The 20403-nt window shown below is 49.4% G+C and overlaps 5 protein-coding genes and 1 pseudogene across 7 annotated transcripts; 3 read left to right on the top strand and 3 right to left on the bottom strand.

Moving 5' to 3' along the window:
* Window positions 1-1847: 1847 nt before the first annotated feature.
* LOC9648348 (probable carboxylesterase 17) lies at window positions 1848-2846 on the bottom strand. The gene is made up of 2 exons (XM_024667788.1): window positions 2664-2846; window positions 1848-2588 (listed from the first exon to the last, which is right to left on the bottom strand). Exons 1-2 carry the CDS (start codon window positions 2670-2672, stop codon window positions 1914-1916), a joined length of 684 nt encoding a protein of 227 aa, XP_024523556.1. The 5' UTR covers window positions 2673-2846; the 3' UTR covers window positions 1848-1913.
* Window positions 2847-3406: 560 nt separating this feature from the next.
* LOC112343766 (TELO2-interacting protein 1 homolog) lies at window positions 3407-7918 on the top strand. Of its 3 annotated transcripts, none has more exons than XM_024667786.1 (16): window positions 3407-3566; window positions 3629-3995; window positions 4045-4134; window positions 4184-4630; window positions 4690-4797; window positions 4852-4982; window positions 5030-5162; window positions 5219-5848; window positions 5892-6071; window positions 6130-6288; window positions 6334-6408; window positions 6458-6515; window positions 6566-6735; window positions 6790-6999; window positions 7059-7682; window positions 7738-7918. In XM_024667786.1, exons 1-16 carry the CDS (start codon window positions 3412-3414, stop codon window positions 7741-7743), a joined length of 3543 nt encoding a protein of 1180 aa, XP_024523554.1. In that variant the 5' UTR covers window positions 3407-3411; the 3' UTR covers window positions 7744-7918. The 3 variants fall into 3 exon arrangements, with proteins under 3 accessions (XP_024523554.1, XP_024523552.1, XP_024523555.1); XM_024667784.1 differs by having other exon boundaries at window positions 7735-7918; XM_024667787.1 differs by having other exon boundaries at window positions 3531-3575; window positions 7735-7918.
* Window positions 7853-8909, bottom strand: LOC9648354 (splicing factor 3B subunit 4). The gene has a single exon (XM_002994184.2). It carries the CDS (start codon window positions 8877-8879, stop codon window positions 7968-7970), a length of 912 nt encoding a protein of 303 aa, XP_002994230.2. The 5' UTR covers window positions 8880-8909; the 3' UTR covers window positions 7853-7967.
* A 2563-nt stretch (window positions 8910-11472) lies between these two features.
* LOC9648347 (enoyl-[acyl-carrier-protein] reductase, mitochondrial) lies at window positions 11473-12755 on the top strand. Its single transcript, XM_024667789.1, has 4 exons — window positions 11473-11723; window positions 11783-12048; window positions 12105-12226; window positions 12282-12755. Exons 1-4 carry the CDS (start codon window positions 11475-11477, stop codon window positions 12662-12664), a joined length of 1020 nt encoding a protein of 339 aa, XP_024523557.1. The 5' UTR covers window positions 11473-11474; the 3' UTR covers window positions 12665-12755.
* On the bottom strand, window positions 12726-15230 carry LOC112343768 (G-type lectin S-receptor-like serine/threonine-protein kinase At1g34300). Its single transcript, XM_024667791.1, has 2 exons — window positions 13411-15230; window positions 12726-13363 (listed from the first exon to the last, which is right to left on the bottom strand). Exons 1-2 carry the CDS (start codon window positions 15228-15230, stop codon window positions 12739-12741), a joined length of 2445 nt encoding a protein of 814 aa, XP_024523559.1. The 3' UTR covers window positions 12726-12738.
* A 376-nt stretch (window positions 15231-15606) lies between these two features.
* The window catches only part of LOC9648351, an 11064-nt pseudogene continuing 6267 nt past the window's right edge, over window positions 15607-20403 (top strand).

The raw sequence follows: 20403 nt of genomic DNA, 5'->3' as shown, positions 1-20403 counted from the left end.
AAGGAGGAGGAGATTGTTAATTTAGAAGGAATGGGAGATCCAGACAATGCAAAAAACTAGATCAAAACCAAAATCTTAAAAGGAAAGAACATAAAAAAGGAAATGGAAAAAACTAGATCTAGATAATGCAAAAGCTAAATCTAAACCAAAATCTCAAATCCAAGCACTCCTCAGGGAATAATCAAAGGTGCCCCTCACCTCCACCAATGTGAGTGCATGGAATATGGAAAGGGAATATAGAAAATATGCATATCAATTAGCCCAAAAACTTTAGCTTATATACAGGAGCGAGTGGTTCAGATTGAAACTAATCTGACAACTACCAAAATCCCACTATACTAATATTAGTATATGGCATTGTAGCCGTATACTTGAACCTCACAATATAATATAAATAAATTTTTATTTATAAATTACATCTAAAATAACATAGGACATTACTTATGACTGGGATTTGATAGTAATAATAAAGTGCTATGTGTTGCATGTAGGAACGCTTGGTTTTCTTAATAATAATGTTATTCTTACTTATTAATCCAATTGATCAAATAAAGTTTATAATTATAAGCATGTTTGTAATTTATAAATACAAGATTAATCTTATTGCATATCAACCATTAGATGATAGAATAAAAAAGAATATACTAGAAAGGGTTTAAGAAAGTTTATAAATTATAAACATGTTTATAAATTATAAATACAAGATTAATCTAAATGAATAACAACTATTAGATGGTAGAATATCCTAGAACATCCAAGCATATTCTAGGTATATCCACTACCATCCCAATCCCCTTACAGATTTGCTTAAGCAAACCAATGAAAACTTTAAATAAATATATATTATAAATTAGAGAATGCTAACTTAAATAATTAATATAAATACTAAGTATTAAATTTTAAAATAATAATTTCTTCTGTAAACTAGTTGATAAGGCAAAACCTCTATTAAATAGCAACTATTGCCACTAAGATTAGATACTGGTAGTTTACACAGATCTAAATATTATTAAACTTATTAATTTGGTTTAAAATACTTATTTAATAACTAAAACCTTAACTGTGCCAGAATAGTCTTAAAATATTCTTGTCAACCTCTTGGCTATTGGCGGATCCATGATAGCAGGATATCATGTATTGCCGGTGTGTGAGATGCTGGAGAGAATAGAGGCCTGGAGCCAAAAAGGGCACCATGTCTCCATGTTTCGCTTGAAAGGCATGGTCTCCATCTTCCAGTGCAGTGACGGGTCCGAGACCTTCATGTCGGTTTTGAGCGCTTACAGCCATACCAGTCTGGTCGAAGAGGCAAGGAAGTATTTCACAGTGATGAGCAACAAGCTTGGAATTTCTCCAGGGAAAGAGCACTACGTATGCTGGGCCTCGCAACCCAGGGCAGTAAACGTGATTGAATCCATGCCTCTGGAAGACGCTGCTTGGGGTGTGTAAATGGAAGAATGTGGCCGTGAGGGAGGTGGCTTTCGAGTCGTTGGTGGAGCTCGACGCGAGCAGTGCTGCGGCATATGTTCTCATGGCCAACATATACTCGAGCACAGGCAAGCTTGATGAGAGGAGCAAAGTTTTTGCGAGGATGTTGGCGAGAAAGAGGATGTGCCTAGCACAGCGAGAAGCTTGCAGTCCCTTGTGCGTTGATCAATTCCAAGCCAGGAAGTGTCGTCAGTTATTTGAGAGTGTGCCAGGATTGTCAAAAAGCCACGGCAATCATCTCCAAGCTGGAGGAGTGTATGCGAGCAGGCTCCATATTTTTAGAGATGGACAGTGCTCCTGTGGCGATTATTTGTAAGACTCAAAACAAAATTTAGACATTTTTTGAAATAATAAATGAAGAATTAAAGACAATTAGATTTATTGAATTCTGAGCTCATGAGCTAAAAAGTGGTATCAAATGTTTTGTATTATATCTCTTGACTTACAAATTCTGTCAGAACTTCCACAAGCTTCACTCTCTCCTGTCCTTCAGTCATGTAAAACGCATGGCCTGCATTCTCAAACACAACCTGCTGAACTGGGATGCCAATCTCCTTCACTTTCTTTGCAAAGTCGAGCTGCCTTTCATGGAGCAAATCAGCGGTCCCGATCACAACAAGTGTCCTTGGCATATCCGCATCATTGAGAGCATGGGGGAGCTCCACCATTGGGTTGCAGTATGGATGATCTCTGTTGGCTCCATCTGGGAGCGTGTACTTCCAAAACACATCGCACAACTCAGTCGTAAGTTGGCCAGGCTTGAACTCGACGAGCTCAGGGGGAGTCCGCTCAACACCTCCAAAGAACGGCTGGATGAGAATCTGGCCAGCCAGAACCAGTGGCTTCAAATCCGAGCCACTCTTCGCTGAAGCTCGCTTCATGACATGATAAACAATATTCCCTGCAGCGCTATCGCCCACCACGAAAACCTTGGTAAAATCAGCACAGTCCGACAGCCAGGGCGCGGTAACTTCCTTCTTGGCCACTGCTTGAAGCCATTTCAGAGCGGTAAATCCGTCCTCATAAGCAACTGGCAAGCGGTGCTCTGGTGCAATCCGGTAATTCACGGAGACCACAAGTGCAACCACCGATTTTGCAAAATCCTCGCAAAGGTGGTGGTATCCAATATCATCAGCGCTGGATTGAATGAACCCACCTCCATAGGATAGGCAGCTTACCAGATTCATGCTTCTGCTGGGGACAGAATACCCTCACCCACAGATTGCTTTCCTCCTCAATTGTCAGATCTTTCGAGGCCACTCCATCCACAAAATCGGGATTTGCCGGACTCGTTGGGATTGTTCCACGAGTGTATGAACCATCTTGGTGAATGACCAGACCATCAAGCTGTAGATCCGCAACACTTGCCATTGCTTGCTCTGTGTCTCGGTCTTTGTTCTTATATTGTGATGAGATATTGTTATTGAATGAGCCCAGCAGTCAAGGTGTTGCTTTCAGTATTCAACCCGTGTTCCTTTTGCCTTTCCATGTGTACTGACGTCCAAACACTTCTCTCTCACAAAAGATTCTTTTTTGTTGGATATGAATGCGTAGAAGTCCGTATTGATGTAATCGTTAAATAAATGGATCTGGCCTCTTTCTCGCTCTCTCTGATCAGCCAGCTCCGTTACTTTTGAGCAAAAGATCTAGCCAATTCGTCTGCTTGATCCAAGGAAGCCTCTTTTCCCAGTTGATTGGTCCTAGACTGCTTTTAAAGATCAACCCTGCTCCAAGATCAAAGTTCCATGGAAGCTTTTGAGAGCAAGAATGTGGGGAGTGACTCGTCCATTAGGGTATTGCGCAAGTGAAAATCCTGTTAAGTAATAGTATGTTAATAATTTATCGCAAAACCGCATTTTTACAAAATCGTTAGCACCTTGGGCAAAAGGGTTTAAGTTTTTCTCTGTATAAACCCTAAAAATGTGAATGATGGCCTCTTCGGCGCTCCGGCCTCTGTGCACGAAGCTCCTGGAGCTTCCCACCGCGGGCATCGAGGCGCAGGGCCAGGCGATCGAGGCGGCAGAGGCCCTCGAGAAGGTTTTGGAGGCACTCCCGGCATCGGCTCTCCAGAGCTGCTACCAGTAAGCAAAGTGAAAATCCCCCCCTTTCTCTCTCTCTCCCTCATTCTGGGATGAATCGTCAGGTGTGCGCTCTTCCCACTGCTGCTCCTCATCGACGCGGCCGTGGTGCTGCGAGCCAAGGGCGTAGCGGTGCGATCCAAGCCCGTGATCGTGAGCGACAGATTGGCGGAGAGAGTTGCTGCGTGTTTGGAGATTCTGCTGCGGAAATGCCCCGTCCAAGACATCCAGGAGATGGCGACGCTGCTGCGGAAACTCGTCGGCGCGGCCATGCTCACGCCCGACGAGGCGTCGGAAGAATTCCGCCACGGGGTTGTCAAATGCCTGGCTTCCATGTTCCAGCATTTGCCTCCTCAGGGAGATGTCGCGGAGAGAATGCGGTCGGAGGAGATGGCCGCCGCCATCGGCCATTTGTTCTCGGTCTTACTCCAGGTATTTTTGTGTGGTTTTTCTCTTGAGTGTGACTAGATTCTTCTTGCAGATCTCTCATGCCGAGGCTGCAAGAGCTGGCGTGGGGAGTGGATCAATACGAGCCGACTCTCTTGCAACGCTTAGAATCGTCGTGACGAAGGTGATTCAAGTTCTTCCTTTTCTTCTCTTGCTGAATAGAGTTCTTCCAGGTTGCATCGCCCGATGCTCTCGCGTTTTTTCTTCCCGGTGTTGCCAGCGGGCTTGGAAAAGTGATCAAGGGTGCAGTTGTGAGCAACGGGAGGTCGGGTTTTGTTTCCGCCGCGCAGTTCTATTCCGTTGGAGCAGCTGCCAGCAGCCGGTCGTTGAGTGAGGCGATCCTGGGGATTGCCGAGCTGCTCGTTCTCGTGCTTGCGGATTCCCGGAGTTTAGTAACTGCAGACATCGCCACTCCTCGCATTCAGGACCAGGAAGCTTTGGGAGCTTTGCAAAAGCTGTCGAAGAAGGCGGTACATGAAACTCGACGTGATGAGCATCAGCTTGAGGTTGCAGACACGAGCATGGAGGATCGAAAGGTCATGCGCGTAGAGTGCCACGAAAGGTGGCTTGCCGACACAGTATCTCATATCGACAAGTTGTTACAGGATGTTCTTCCCTTGGTACGTTTGAAACTTCCTCCTTTTCTTTTTGCAGTTCAAGCTTCTTGACATGGTTTCAGCTTTGTGCTCATCCGGTCGCAGCTGTACGTAAAGCGGTCGTGGAAGCTACCGGGCAAATAATTGGATCTTGCCAGAAGACCTTGGAAGTCTGCATGCCATTGCTTTTGGTAAGATCAATATTTGCTAGCGATCGTTGTTGGGGAATGACTGATGTATGTCAGGAAACTCTGCTGCTCTTTGCTTGCGGTGATTCAAGCTCCGTTTCGGCCACTGCAAGTCACCGTCTTTCATTCCTCGCGCATTCCGGAAGTGACTCCAAACTAAGATCGGCTTTCACTGCTGTTCTCAACAGGTTTGAAAGTCAAGTACTGTGATAAAGCCTAACAGTTGATGATCCAGGCTTTTGGAGGATCTGCCTAAAGTTGTTATTTCAGCGGATGAAGTTTCTGCATTGCATCATGCGCGACGACTAGCAGCCGCAATGTATTACTCAGGCCCCAGAGCTGTCTTTACGTCGCTGTTTCAATCTCCGGTAAGCCTGAATTAATTTGAGTATCTTTTGGAATTGAAGGCTGACGGATGTTTCAGGCTTGTGTTTCGCGGTTCATCACTATTATGACACAATCTCTAAGTCTTCCTTCAACGTTTGCATCGTCCGGCTACATTGAATCCGGAGGCTACAAGTTTCGAGAGATTTCACTTCCGCATGGAGCGAGTCTTGAGGCTGAAGTGGCAAATGATCAGTTGCCTCGGACAGCTCCTTGGTTCACGCAGGCTGGAAAAGTGAAGCTGTATGATGCACTGGCAAGCACTCTGAGACTTGCTGGTTTCTCGAGCTTGAGAGGTTCTGTCGACAAACCAAGTTTAGCGGACTTGCTACTACTCCTCCAGTCGTCTATCCGTGATTGTGCATCGGAAAGTGGAGCTGACAAGGGTGGCCAGCTTCGACGCTCTGCTGCCGCTGCAGCTTGCGCATTGAACGAGATTATCTACGGAGCATCTGGAACTTGGCTGGACAGGAATAATCTCTTCGGAAGTAAAGAATCCAATGAATGGGATCCGCTGCCGAAGGCAGACTTTCTTTCACATGTCCGTGACGCCATTGACGACGTCCTTCACGATTACATGGTGTCAGAATTGTGGGATCTTCCAGTTGATTCTCAAGGAAGTGACGAGAGTGATCTGGCTATCCTCGAAGACAATGCAACACTTCAACAGGTTTGTGTATTTCTTGCATGATCGTCTCATAAAAGCTTTACAGGTGCTTATTGAAGGTGTTGGAATTTTCGGAATGACTTTGGGAAGCTCGTTCGAAACCAGCGGCTACTTGGGCTTGGTGATTTATCCCCTATTGGAGAAGCTGGGCTGTAGCCGATATTCGGTCGCCCACGCAGCGAGCATTTCGTTACGTGCAATTTCCCATCACTCCGGTTATGTTTCTGTAAGTTATGCTTCTGCTTACAAATTGTGGATAATAACTCGTTTTTTTCCGTTTCTAGGTGCAAAAACTGGTAGTGGCAAATTTGGATCATGTGGTGGATTCGTTGTGTCGGCAACTGAGGCACATATCAATGTATCCTCATGCGCCTGAGTTTTTGACCGCTATATTACAACAAACTGGAGCTGCAGCCGACCTGCTTCCCCTCCTCGAAGAACCAGTAAGTGATCTGAAGTCTCAACTTGCTTAACTCTCCCTGGTTTAGATGCGAGGTCTTCTCCAGGAACTGGAAATACCTGGCAGGCACCACCATCCTTACCTTACGGTTCCAATCCTGAAGGTAATGGTGTATGAAATCGTCATCAACTAGCTAATCACATTGATAACAGGCACTGCGAGAAATAACTAGAGCTGCTAGGCATGAAAGCTTTGAACTAGCGTCGAGTGGTGGGTATGGTGTTTTACTGTATTCGTTTCTGAGCGAAGCTATCTTTCAGATTTGCCATCATCTATGGATGAAGGGGAGCAGAACATTCAGACGTTGCTGCAGCACAAAAGATGCCACCATTCAGTTTTGACGGTGGCATCTTCGTGCATTGTGTCTTCGGCTCCGCTACTTGCCTCGAAAAATATCCCCGCGAGGATTCTTGCACTTGACATAATAGAGGTTGGTATTGAACAGAGTGTTCGCAAATGTTAATGAGCCGTGATGTTGTTACAGGATGGTGTTGCAGCGCTGTCTAAGATCGAAGCCGCTTATAAAGCTAGCAACTTGAGATGGGAAGAAGCCATGCAAGCTTTCGAAAGGTCCCAAGGCAACTTGGATTATGAAACACCGGACAGGGACCCCAACGACGGGAACAAGCTTCTTCCTACCATCCACCAGATCTGGCCTCACGTAGTATGCTGCTTGAGGAGTGAACACCCAGCGGTAAGCTAGCTTAAGTGCTACTCTCTTTTTCCAGTTTGCAGACAAGTTTTCCTTCGCAGGTTCTCGTAAGATGTTTGAGTGCCATAGCATTTGTTGCGCGCGAATGCGGTGGATCTTTTCTAGCTCGTCGCCTGCAAAAGGACGTCCTGCCTTTGCTTCTACGGCTTCTTCAAGACGGTCCGGTAACTGGAGGCCGGGTCGGTCTCGACCAGCTTATAGCGCAGCCTGCCACTCGAGCTCTTGCCACCAGGGAGTCTCCAGGAACAGTTCGTAAAGTCCAAGAAGCAGCGCTCAAGTGCATCAAAGCTATAAGCGGGGACAAGAAGAGTGCTCCAGCCTTGGATGCAATCTTTGAGACGGTTGCCGGGGCGGTGGTGAGCTTAGCTTGCAGTCAGTGGGAGCTGAAAGAGCTAGCCGCGGAGACAGCGAGTGCTCTATCAAGCAGCGATCCAGATCTCGTGTGGATCCTGGCAGCGGACTTGGCTTATGAAAGCGGCGAGGCGGTGGCTCCTGCGTCTCCGTGTCTTCCAAGCTGCTCGGAGATACTCCCGCCGCTCACGTCAGACACCGAGGCCTTGTGCTCGCAGTACGCGGGACGGGACTTTCGGCTCCAGCATAAGCTCGACCGCAGATGTGCATACGAGCTTCTTTGCAAACTGGAAAGCTCGACTTCGTTCGCTAAGGTAACAGTTTTTTGCTTTTGTTCTTGCTGGTTTTTGATCTATCTTCTCGTAGAAGCAATGAGGAACTGGCTGTGGCTGTAGATCTTCGAAACTTTGTAACTCCTGTTTGTGCGTACATTTCTTTGCTTTTGTTCTTGGTTTATGATCTATCTTCTCGGTTGAAGCATATACAGCTTCCAAACTTTTTGGAGATAGATTCCTGGACAAAACTTATAGCATACAGTCTTTCATCCAAAGCTCTGCTAGAGCTTCCACAACTCTAAGAAAAGAAAAAAAGTGGCTACCTTACATCCGCGGAGGCGGTGGTGGCATCCACGCCTGGTGCGGTGGCGGCGCCCCTGGCGACGGGAACCACTGCCCCTGCGGCGGTGGCGGCGCCGCTACCACCGCCGGCGCGGGCGGCGCCGCCTGCGCGTGGTGGTGGTGGTGCGACCAGTCGTGCTGCTGGGGGGGCGGCGGCGGCATCACCGTGTACGGCACCCCGCTACCGTAACCATGGTAGTACCCCCCGGTGGCGGCGGAGGCCTCGGGCGGCGGCAGCGGCGGCTGGAACTTGGGGATGATGTGCGGCTTCCGGTCGGGGTTCTTGGCGGCGATCTCGCGCTCCGCGGGCGACCCGTGCAGCTCGCCGCTGTCCTTCTTGCGCGCGTACGACACGCTCACCTGCTGGTTCTCGATGAACTGCTTGTCCATGCTCTCGATGGCCAGGTCCGACGCCTCGAAGCAGTCGTAGTGCACGAAGCCATAGCCGGGCCGCGTCTGGTCGTCCGAGTGGACGACGCTCGAGTAGACGACGCGGCCGAAGCCGCTGAAGATGGATCCCAGGAGATAGTTGTCCACGGTCCGGCTGAGGTTGCCCACGAAGAGATTGGCGCCGACGTTCTCGTCCTTGTGCGAGGCCTTGCTCATCCGGATGCACCGCCCGTAGAGGCGGCAGTTGTTGAGGATCTTGACGGCGTAGTCCACCGCCGTCTCGTTGGCCAGCTCCACGAAGCCGTAGCCCGAGTGCGCGGTGGTAATCTTGTCGCGCGGGATGTAGACGCTCTGGACGCGGGCCACCTGCGTGAAGAGCTCCCACAGGATGTCCTCGGTTACCTGGGGATCCAGGTTGCCCACGTACGCGGTCGCGTCCTGGTTGTGCTCCTTGGCGTGCTGGGACAGGAGATTGGCGCCCGCGCCGGCCACGACCTTGGTCATTCTCGCCCCTCCCTGCCCAAGAACCCTAACTTTGGCCCAAGAACCCTAAAAGTTGGGATTTCCTAATGCCCAAGAGCCCTAACTCTCCCCTGCCCAAGAACCCTAAAATTGGGAATTTCTAGGGTTCCTCTATGTCCAGCTTTCAGGAGGAAGCCCGGAGCGCCAGGGCATGAGAATTTACTGCGCCTGCGCCTCCCCGCTCCTTGCTGGATCCGCCGATCCCTCCGCGCAGGTACATTTGTTCTCGCCGCCGCTTGGATTCTCCTCCTCCTCCTCCTTTTCCTCGCGGCGGCCATGCAAGCCATGCGGCCCTCGCTCCCGGCGCACCGGCGGAGCAAGGAGAGCCCGCTCAGCTCCGACGCCATCTTCACGCAGAGCCACGCCGGCCTCTTCAACCTCTGCATCGTCGTGCTGGTGGCGGTGAACAGCCGGCTCATCATCGAGAATCTCATGAAGTATGGCCTCCTCATCCAGGCCGAGGTCCTCTTCAGCTCCAAGTCGCTCAAGGACTGGCCGCTCCTCATGTGTGGCCTCTCCCTGCTGATCTTCCCCCTCGCCGCCTATGTCATCGAGAAGATCAAGGCCCGCCGTCCCGCCACCGCCGTGGCGCCGCTCCACTTGATCAACCTCGCCGCCGCGCTGCTCTACCCGATCTACGTGATCGAGATGTTCCAGTCGGATCTCCTCTCGGGGCTGGTTCTCATGCTCATCGCCGTCACCGGCTGGCTCAAGCTCGTCTCCTACGCGCACACGAACGCCGACATCCGCGCGGTGAAGAAGGACGGTGGCAAGATCGAGCTCCCCGCCGAGGCGCCGGCGATCGACTACCCGGACAACATCTCGCTCAAGAACATCGCCTACTTCATGGCGGCGCCGACGCTGTGCTACCAGCTGAGCTACCCGCGCTCGCCGCGGATTAGAACCGGGTGGGTGCTCCGGCAGCTGGGCAAGTGGATCGTCTTCAACGGATTCATGGGCTTCATCATCGGGCAGTACATGAATCCGATCATCCGGAACTCGACGCACCCGCTCAAGGGGAACTACCTCTACGCGATCGAGCGCGTGCTCAAGCTGTCCATCCCCACGCTCTACGTCTGGCTCGGCTTCTTCTACTGCTTCTTCCACCTGTGGCTCAACATCGTGGCGGAGATCCTGTGCTTCGGCGACCGCGAGTTCTACAAGGACTGGTGGAACGCCAAGTCGGTGGACGAGTACTGGCGGCTGTGGAACATGCCCGTCCACCGCTGGCTCGTCCGCCACGTCTACTTCCCGTGCCTCCGGCTGGGCCTCCACAAGCAGCTCGCCATTCTGGTGGTGTTCGTCATCTCCGGGATCTTTCACGAGATTTGCATCGCGGTGCCGTGCCACATGCTGCGGGGCTGGGCGTTTCTGGGGATCATGTTCCAGGTGCCGCTGGTTCTGGTGACCAACGTCCTCCAGCGCAAGTTCCAGAGCTCCATGGTCGGCAACATGATCTTCTGGTTCTTCTTTTGCATCGTCGGGCAGCCGATGTGCGTGCTGCTCTACTACCACGACGTTGTCAACAGGCAGCAGCTCCAGCTAGCCGGGCGGTCCAAATAATCCTTGGTGATATGTCATAGTTATGTCATAGCAAGGCCCCATGGTAGCAGCGAAATAATGATTAATCTGCCTAAGATATGTTCTTCCTGGATCGACGCAATCTTTTTTGTTGATCTTTAGTCCGAGGCAGCCCACTGCTCGTCCTGGAGATGATAAGACACCTGAGGGACACGTAAGGTTTGGTAGGACTAGTAACCTTTGGAAACAAAGTCTTATGTTTCTCACGCCACCACAGGACTGTCTGTCACCATAGCACATAAGAAAGGTTTGGAAAAACAAACCACAAATCTTCGAAGGAAGAGTGATCACGCACGAAAGCATTATGAGTAGCGACCTGTCCAACCATGGCTGGCTCTTTTGCTTTTGCGCATTGGAACTTTAAGACCTCCGAGCCCACAAGTTTTCATTTTATGTGGCGGCACAGTTGCCCATGTTTTTTTGGGAGATGCCACTGGATCCAACAGCGTAGCGTTTGTCCCAGCTCGAGGTGGGTGCACGAGGACTGGCTTTGTCAAGTAGCATTAATTCGTAGACGAGGAGCCTGTGATCTCCGCCAATGAGGTTCTCGGCCTTTTCTCAAGTTCAAGTCGTTCGTTACTTCTGTTTCTTCCATTGTCAAAGCTCGCGCTCGTCAAGTGTTTCTTGCAGTTCCCAATATGATTCCTAATCCTGATAAAGGTTGAGGTCTTACTATGTAAAAGTATAAACTATTATGTATTTATGTGTGCGCTTCTTAATGAAAAAGAATTTGATGACATTCATGATCTCGAACTCAAACTGGCTACATAAATACGTATTAACCCCCACAGGAGATGGCATAAAATTTAACAGTGACTTTGTCTAGAGAAACTTTCCGAAATTGTGAACTTGAAGGAAAATTCAACATTTTCCATTGTTTCTTGTTTTTTATTGGTTTGGAAACAACAAAGAAAGGTGCAATGCAGCTGGAAGGAAAGAGTACCGGACTTATATAAACAAAGTTTAGCAGGAAGTCAGCAAGCAAACAACGCGATCATGGCTGAGGGAAACTTTGCGAGAGCAGTGCGTCAAAAGGTTTGTGGTGCCGGGGAGGCGAATCAAGGCCCGGAGCTTGTCAATGTTCCCAGGCCCGGAGCAGCCGAGCCCGGGAGTGTGGTGGTGCGCATCACTGCCAGGCCCATCCATCCCTTCGATCGCATCATCATCAAGCAGTCCTTCTCCATTGGGATGTTCGACAAGGGTGAGTTTGTTCCAGGGAGTGAAGGCTTTGGCATAGTTGAAGAGGTTGGTTTCATAGGGAAAAAGAAGAAGAAGAAATTCTGATCGTTTCCAATCTCTTGAAGGTGGGAGAAGGTGTAAGGCATGTGAAGAAAGGGGATAGAGTGGTTCCTATATTTCTGTGGAACTATTTCTCTGCCAAACCAGGCTCTTGGCAGGATTTTGTCACTGTCTCAGAGAAAGACGTGATTTTGATGCCTCATGACATCTCCGACGAGGATGCGGCACAGCTGATTATCAATCCTTGGACGGGCTATGGTCTTCTCAAGGATATCAATGCTCCAAAAGGAAGCTACGTCCTCCAGAATGGCGCTGGATCGGTGCTCGGAAGGTAAATCTTTAGTAGGGTCTCGACTCTCACAAACGAAACGATCTTTCACGCACTAGGATCATTATCAAGCTTGCAAAGCACTGGGGCATCAAGACCATCAACCTTGTGAGGCGTGACGAAATCAAGGAAGAGCTCAAGCGCATCGGTGCTGACGAAGTTCTCAACGTGACAAAAGAAGGTACAATTCACCCAGACCCGATAATTTCTAAGTTTGCGTGATCTTCGTGGGGAAGATGTTGCTGCCAAAGTGAAAGAACTTACAAATGGAGCCGGAGTGGAGGGAGCGATCGACATGGTATCGGGGTCGCAAACTAAGCTCGCTGCCGCTTGCGTGAAATCTGGTGGGAAAGTCTTCACTATCGGGAGCCTCGAATCATCAGACTCGGTGATATCGGTGAACGATCTCGCGAGAAAAGTTTCCCATTCTTTCTGGAGCTTGACAGCTGCTTCAGGGGACATGCAAGAGCTGATGGCCAAAGAGATCCCAGAGCTCTTCCAGGCAAAGATCATAGGATCGCTTCCAGTGGTGGCTAAATTTCCTCTCGAGGACTACGAGACCGCCATGGAACAGGCAGAGAAGCAGGCCAGACAGGGCAAAGTCCTCCTTGTTGGATGACGAAGCTTTGAAATGGTCCCGTCCCGCGAGACTTTCTCACACTCTATAGACTGAAGAGATTTCTTACTTGAATTCTATCTTGGATCGATCACCGACTGTGACAGTGGAGGAAGAAAGCTCGGACTATTCCCGCTCACCACTTCCTCCGAGGCTGGCGTTGGAAACGGCGGCACAGCCACCTCCAAGTCGGGCTCCTCCAGCATTTGCACCACCCGGCTCATGCTCGGCCTGGACCTGGCGTCGAGCTGGATGCACCAAAACGCCACCTTGATCATCCGCTCGAACTCGTTCCACTCCAAGCTTTTAAGCCCCGGGTCCGCGATGGCGTGGAGCTCTCCGGCCACGTACTTTTGAAAAGCCCACACTGGAAAGTAGCGGTTCTGGCCGATTCTCGACTTGTCGTTGCCGCTGAGCAGCTCCAGTAGCACCATGCCGTAGCTGTAGACGTCCACTTTGGAGGTGATGGGACGGTCGCCGACCCACTCGGGTGCCATGTAGCCTCGAGTTCCTCGGATGGTGGTCACGTCGAGAGCCCGCTCTTTGTCAGTGAGCTTGGCCAGGCCAAAGTCCGACACCTTTGGACAGAAGTTCTCGTCGAGGAGAACGTTTTGCGGCTTGATGTCGCAGTGGAGGATGCAATCGTAGCACTCCTCGTGCAAGTACGTGATGCCCTTTGCAACACCAAGAGCAATCGAGTACCTGTAAACCAACTTAGTAGACAAACTTTGGAAAGAGCACGAACATACCTCGTTCCCCAGAGATCGCTACACTCTTGGTCCAGTGATCCGTTGCTCAGGAACTCGTAGACGAGTAAACGATGGCTTCCCTCAGCGCAGTAGCCCAAAAGTTTCACTAAGTTGACGTGATGAACCCTTCCAAGGGTGGCGACCTCGGCTTTAAACTGTTTCTCGCCGTGGCTGGCAGCTCCTTCAAGAGTTTTTACTGCCACCACCGTCATATCCGGAAGAACACCCTTGTAAACACTTCCGAATCCACCGGCCCCGAGCTTGCAGCTAAAATGGTTTGTGGCAACTTCCAGCTGCTCGTACGAGAACCATGTCGGGCCGCGGTGATCCTTGGCGGCTTTCTTCCACATTTCACGAAGAGATCTTCGCCAGCAGAACCACGCCGACAACGCGATGCACAAGAAACTGGCGAGCTCTCCAATTGCGATGGCAAAGACCAGTCTGTGACCCGCGTCAGAGAAGTAACTCCAGTTTCTCAAAGAATCGGGGAGTGACGGCGTATAAGCATCCAGGACCGTCACAAACACGTCCTCGGAGAAAGAAGTTGTCAATGGATCCAGTGCCGAAACTTTGAGAAGTGCGATGGAGGTCCGCTCCATTGCCTGGACACCATTGAAGAGTCTTCCATCTTCACCACCAAGAAGACTACAACGTTTTGTTCCCGCGAGCATGTACGTAGCACCCAGGCAGCGGCAATCCTTCAAACAAGAGACCTTGCACTGCTCGAGGGAAATCGGATCTTTGGAGAGTTGTTGCAAAAGATTTCCAACGTACATGGCCCTCTGAACTTCCACCATCTTGCTCGCAGAAGAAGTAGCGTTACCGGAAGAACAGCTGAGGGGAAAGTTGCGGACGCATCCGGCCGATTCACTGGAATCCACAGCATGAAATCCCGGTGGACACGAGCAGCTCTTCCTCGGCTTGTATCCACACAAGCCAAAAGCTCCACACGTCCCAAAAATTTCACATTCGAGCAATGCCGACTGCCATACCACTCTCCACCTTTTTTCCCCGCTGCCACAGCTATAACTCCTCAACATTCCGTTTTTTTCCAGCGTGAGCCTCCGGATCACGCTCGTATCGCCGAGATCTATCGGGTACTTTTGAGCGTTGTCGAACTTGTAGCGGTACCAGGAGCTTCCGTTGGCATCGAAAAAGGCAAGATGACCATCGATGCTGAAAGTGAACTTCGGAGTAGAAGTCATTGTCGACTCTGAGGTGTTGAGCTGCTTGTTGATGATGCCCCAGTAGGATTGATTCAAGTAGTCCTGGAAGTAGAGTTCAATACCCCGCCTGTTCATGCTAAGCCGGTACTTTCCAGCGACCAAACTCGTATTTCCACGAAGTTCTTGTCCAGGAAGGAGAGTATCTGTTGGGAAGTCAAAACTTTGCCAAATCCTGTCCGAGCTACGGTCGAGCAGCACAAAGTTGCCAGTTTCTTCCAAGGACGCGGTGGCGATAGAACAATTCTCACAGCGGACAAGCCATACTGTCATGGACTTGTCTGTAACGATGAGTCCAGTTTCTTTAAGCTCGAGCTCTCCAGTTTTGCCTACTTTGATCTTCGGTTTCTCGGTCGTGCTACCATTCTTGATGAGCGCTTCAGTGGCCTCCCATACTACTGTTCCTGTCCTTTGATGCCAGATTGCAAGAGTAAAGAGCTCACCAATCCCATCGCTTGTGTGGAATCCAAATGCAAAAGTGCTGTTAAGTGACATCCATGGTGGCTGCCCCGCACCAAGCTTGTCTCCCAGTCCAATCCCCTTGCAATTCAGCACCAGGAGCACCAGTAGAACTAGCGTCACTAGTTTTGCTGCCATCAGGAAAAAAAGTTCTTGTTCTTTCTCCTGCAAATGCACCTCCCTAGTTAGAAAATAAGTGAACTCTGAAAGCTATATCAGAACTACAATTTGACTTGGTCGATGTCAACTACAAGATATCCTCCATGATTTCTCATATCCTTCTGAGTTTTGCTACAAATTCATGGCAATAAAAACAATTGAAAATAAAACTGATCATACCTCACAAGAACTACTTATAATAGTAGTATCCTTAGCAAAGTCAACCTGAAAGTAGATGACTTTCACAACGATTGACTTGGGCTTTGATCAATTCAATCCGGGAACGTAACTCCAACGAAACGACAGAACTGCAATAAAGAAGAAAAACTTAGTGAGAGCAAGCTTTGGAGAAACCATGTCAGAAACAACATTCATGAAGCTACATACTCTCATGCTGCTGCTCTCTTCGACTTACTACAGCAGAGTCCTGGCCGACTTCTTGCGCGGAAGCACTGTCACAACAGGAAGCCCTTGGAGATCACCTGGAGGAACCTTTGGATTTGGATTCGTAATGCCTGAGACTTCAAGCACCCGGAACTTCAATCTCGCGATCTGGTATGATATAGATCCGAAGAAGACTGTCGTCTGGATGGCAATGGCAAACGGGCAGCTGGTCCAGGTGAGTGAAAATGCCAAGCTTGAGTTGAAAGCCAAGGGAGGACTTTCCGTCACTGATGGCAGCAGCTCCGTCCCCTTCTGGCAAACCAATCCCGGACAATGTTGTGCTGAAAGTGCTGCGCTGCTCGAGAACGGGAACTTAGTTGTCCTTCAGAAAGACAAGAAAGTTGCATGGCAGAGCTTCGACTCTCCAACGAACAACCTTCTGCCCGAGCAGCAGCTCCGCACGCAAGGAAATCCGTCCTTGGGATACACGAGGTTGATTTCTCAATCTGGAGCATACCAGCTTGTTCTCAACAGTGGTCAGGTGCTGCTCAAGAACTTAAAGCTGGAGGTCCCGCAAAAGTACTGGTCTATTGCAAATCCGACACTGAACTCCACCATGACTTGCCTGGATGACGAAACCGGAGAGCACGTCTTGAACAGCTTGATCGTTCTCTCAAGTTCCCGGCCGTCTTGAACTTGAGCTCTCAAGGGGTCCTTTCCTTTTACGACGCAACTGGAAAGAGTTGGGCATCAGGATCAATGAGTTCACAAGCCTACGCGCTTGACTATGACGATGGGAATGTGTTGAGGAGACTTACGCTGGACAACGATGGCAATCTCAGGATCTAGAAGAACAAGAGTGGCTCCTGGAGCATCGTCTGGCAAGCCGTCATGCACGAGTGCGACGTCCTGGAACATGTGGACCTTTCGCTCTCTGCACCTACAGGCCCACAAAAACTTGCAGCTGTCCTCCTGGCTTTCACCGAGTTGATCCAAACGACGAATCGAAGGGATGTGACTACGACATACCTCTGGGAGGTTGTCAAAACTCCTCGAACTCGGTGAAGCTCGTCCAGGTGAATCGAGCAGACTACTACTTCAACGATTACAACTTCGACTCGGCCATCAAGTCGCTCGAGAAGTGCAAGGACACCTGCATGCAAGACTGTAAGTGCCTGGCAGCCGCGTACAAGTACGACGGCACGGGCTTGTGCTTCCTCAAAGGCAGCTCCAACAAGCTCTACAACGGTAAGCAGACCTTAAACGAGATCAACATGGTGTTTATGAAGTTGTCGAGCCTGGACACATCTGCAGCCGACGACCAGCACGATCCCTTCCTCGCGGATGCAAACGCCACTGTGAGTGACCAAGTCATGCGAAAGATAAACAAATGGACAGTCTACCTCTCGCGGCACCCCATCATTCTGTCCGTGGCCATCGTCGAGCTCGGGCTGTTTGCCACTGGAGCCGCGGTCGTGGCGGCTGTGTGGACGAAAACCTCCCGCAGGAAATGGGAGGAGATGACGGGAGAGATCGAGGGGCTCCCGACCAAGTTCACGTATCGCCAGCTCCAGGATGCTACGGACAACTTCCGCAACGAGTTAGGCTCGGGAGGATTCGAGAGCGTGTATAGAGGAAACATACCGGAGAAAGGTGGTATTGTGGCCGTGAAGAAGATCACCACCGTGAACCAGGCCGAGAAGCAATGCAAAGCCGAGGTGAGCACGATTGGAAGAGTACACCACGTCAACTTGGTCCGCCTCCTCGGCTACTGCGCCGAGGGAGACCGCCACCTCCTCGTCTACCAGTTCATGACAAACGGTTCTCTCGACCACCACCTCTCGGCCTCGTCCTCGTCTGCCGCCTCCCAAGAGATCTTCTCAACCTCGGAGACACAACACTCAATCGCGCTGGGGATTGCCAAAGGATTGACATACCTCCTGTGGCGAGCGCATCGTCCACTGCGATATCAAGCCACAAAACGTGCTGCTGGCCGGCCAAAGGTGGCCGACTTTGGGCTGGCGAGGATGATGAGAAAAGAATCGATGAGCGTCACCACCGTGCAAGGAACCAGGGGATACCTGGCCCCGGAGTGGCTCGAGAGCCAATCCATCACCCCCAAGGCCAACGTCTATAGCTTTGGGATGCTCCTGCTGGATATCTTGAGCGGCAAGAGGAAGGCCCTCATGGAGCTCGGCAGCGGAGATAAGGAATACGAGAATGCGCCACTGCCACCGCCCGGCGAGTGTTCCACAAGTAAATGACCTCGGAGCTGGAGAGCATTGCCGATCCAAACCTGGCGAGCGGCAGCGTGGATTGGGAGCAATTCAAGACGGCGCTCAAGATCGCGCTGTGGTGCATCCACCAGGATCCAGGATCTAGGCCAGCGATGAGCCGCGTGGTGCAGATCCTGGAGGGCAAAGCGGAGGCGCCGGCGCCGCCATCTCCAGACGCTGGCGAGAATGATCTGTTCGTGGCGCTGCAAACCTCGGCTCTATGCTAGGGTTTGCTTATTTAATTGAAAGAATAATATAAAAATAATAAGTAAAATTTAAAAATTATCATGTGATATTTTTCAATTATCCTCTCTATAACCATTGCCAAGAAACATAATCATTCACCATTGCCATTTCATAGAAAGACCATAGTGAGAGGTAAGCATTTTGGTGGTACTTCATTCATGGAATAAGGTGAATGGAATAATATGAAATAGAATAAGGTGATAGAACAGATGTTTGTGATCTTTATGGCTTTTGGCATCCTTTCATTATCTAAGTTTCAATATGGTTAAGGATATGTGATCTTAAGCCAAGCCATCCCTATATGAACTCTCTGCCAGCTCAATATTGCTAGGCTGGATTCTAGATCGAAGGTATTAAGCCCTCAGAAATCTTTTTATTTCTGGAGGTTCTCAACAACCATGAAGGTTGTTATTGGCCTTTTATAGGCTTTTAAACATGATCTACCTGTTGAAAATAACTAGACTAAAATGTGTTGACCAGAACTTGATCAATTATAGCATCTTTAGTGTCAAAATACACACTATTTCCACAAACAGAATCCAAGGATACAATAGTGTGGCTACTAGAGGTGCCTAATTTATTGAGCATTGCAAGAAAGTGTGGGTGATGGAAGACTAAAGACCAATTGCTTGGCAGCTCTGTTGCACCAAGATGAGTGATCTACTTATTTCCTTTGACCCTTATGACCTTGAAAAGCAACAAAATAAAAGTTATTCTAAGAATATTCTGCTAGACTGTAAAAGTATAAAGGTTAAAGGTTAAAAAAGTAGATTTACAACTGACACATAGATTGTTTTACCTGGGGAAAATTGGAGTCCAGCACCAAACAGTAATGAAGATCTGGGTGGGATGTTTGATGTTAGCATATATACCACCTATCTAGATGCCCATGTAGCATAAGGATGGGCATCTAGATACACCATGTAGCTCAACTCAGCCACTCAACTTTCTTAATCTAGGTGTTAACCACTATTTTAATCATTTGAACAAATATGTCTTAGACAAGATTAGATACAAAGTCTAAATTTTGTACTTTCTAAGAAAGTATACTGAGATTTTTCACTATTATTATTATTATTATTACAATAGTAGATCATTGGCATAGTAAATGGAAACATGAGATCACATAAATCAGAAAATCTGAGTTTGAAAAAAAAGTCTAGCAGCTGATTAGTTGTACCTTAGATTTTTTCACTTGATGCAATGCAGATTATAAAAGGGCATTCTTTTACCTCATTAAGTATGGAAAGAAAAACATTTCTCTATTTAATTTTATTACTTGCAGTAATTCTGAAAAATGAGAATTATTGTGCTGCCACATCAAAGTGGAAGGCTATATTTATTGTACTAACTGTGGTTTGCTCTTTGAGTGGCATCTTCAGTAAGAAAAATTATTTATCTTCTGTATTTTTCTAATCTTATGCCAAGGTAAACCTGGTTTGTCCAGATTCATCATTTACAAATAGCAAAGGATACTTTGATATCTTTGAATTAGTGAAGACTAGAATAGATATTGGGAGTTGCCGAGTGAGCGTGGACATGACTAGAGCACCCCAGGGGTGTTCTTTTTTAACAGACATAAATGGTAGATCAATTGGCCAATCCTTAAGAACATGCATCAATAATGGATATAATCATATGGACCCTATTATTTTACTCCAAATGCTTGTTCACCTCCACCACCATCACTACCACCACTGCCAAGAACTCCTCTGCCATTGCCACCTACAACACCACCCCACGACTGCCAAGAACACCACCAGCACCACCAAGAACACCTCCTCCTCACTAGAACACCGGCACCACCACCACTGAGAACACCCCCTCCCCCACCACCACCACCTAGAACACCTCCACTTCCGCTACCAAGAACTCCTCCGCTGCTGCCATGAAGAACTCCTCCTCCACCACTGCCACCACCAAGAACTCCTCTGCCACCACCTAGAATGCCACCACCACCTAGAACACCACCACTGCCGCCTCCTCCAACCCAGCTTAGAACACCACCACCCCTACCTCCACCACTACCATCAAGAACACCTCCTCCACTCCACCACCACCACCACCACCATCAAGAACACCTCCTTCACCCCAGCCTAGAATACCACCACTGCCACCAAGAACTCCTCCCCCACCACCGCCATTGCCACCTACACCACCACCAACTAGCACCACCCTTGTCATCACTGCCAGCACCAACACCAGCATTAGCACCAGGCCTAGCTCTTAAACCATCACGATTAACA

This window comes from Selaginella moellendorffii, unplaced genomic scaffold, assembly GCF_000143415.4.
Source record: "Selaginella moellendorffii unplaced genomic scaffold, v1.0 SELMOscaffold_197, whole genome shotgun sequence".
NCBI lineage: Eukaryota > Viridiplantae > Streptophyta > Lycopodiopsida > Selaginellales > Selaginellaceae > Selaginella > Selaginella moellendorffii.
This window is presented reverse-complemented; position numbering and strand designations above follow the sequence as displayed.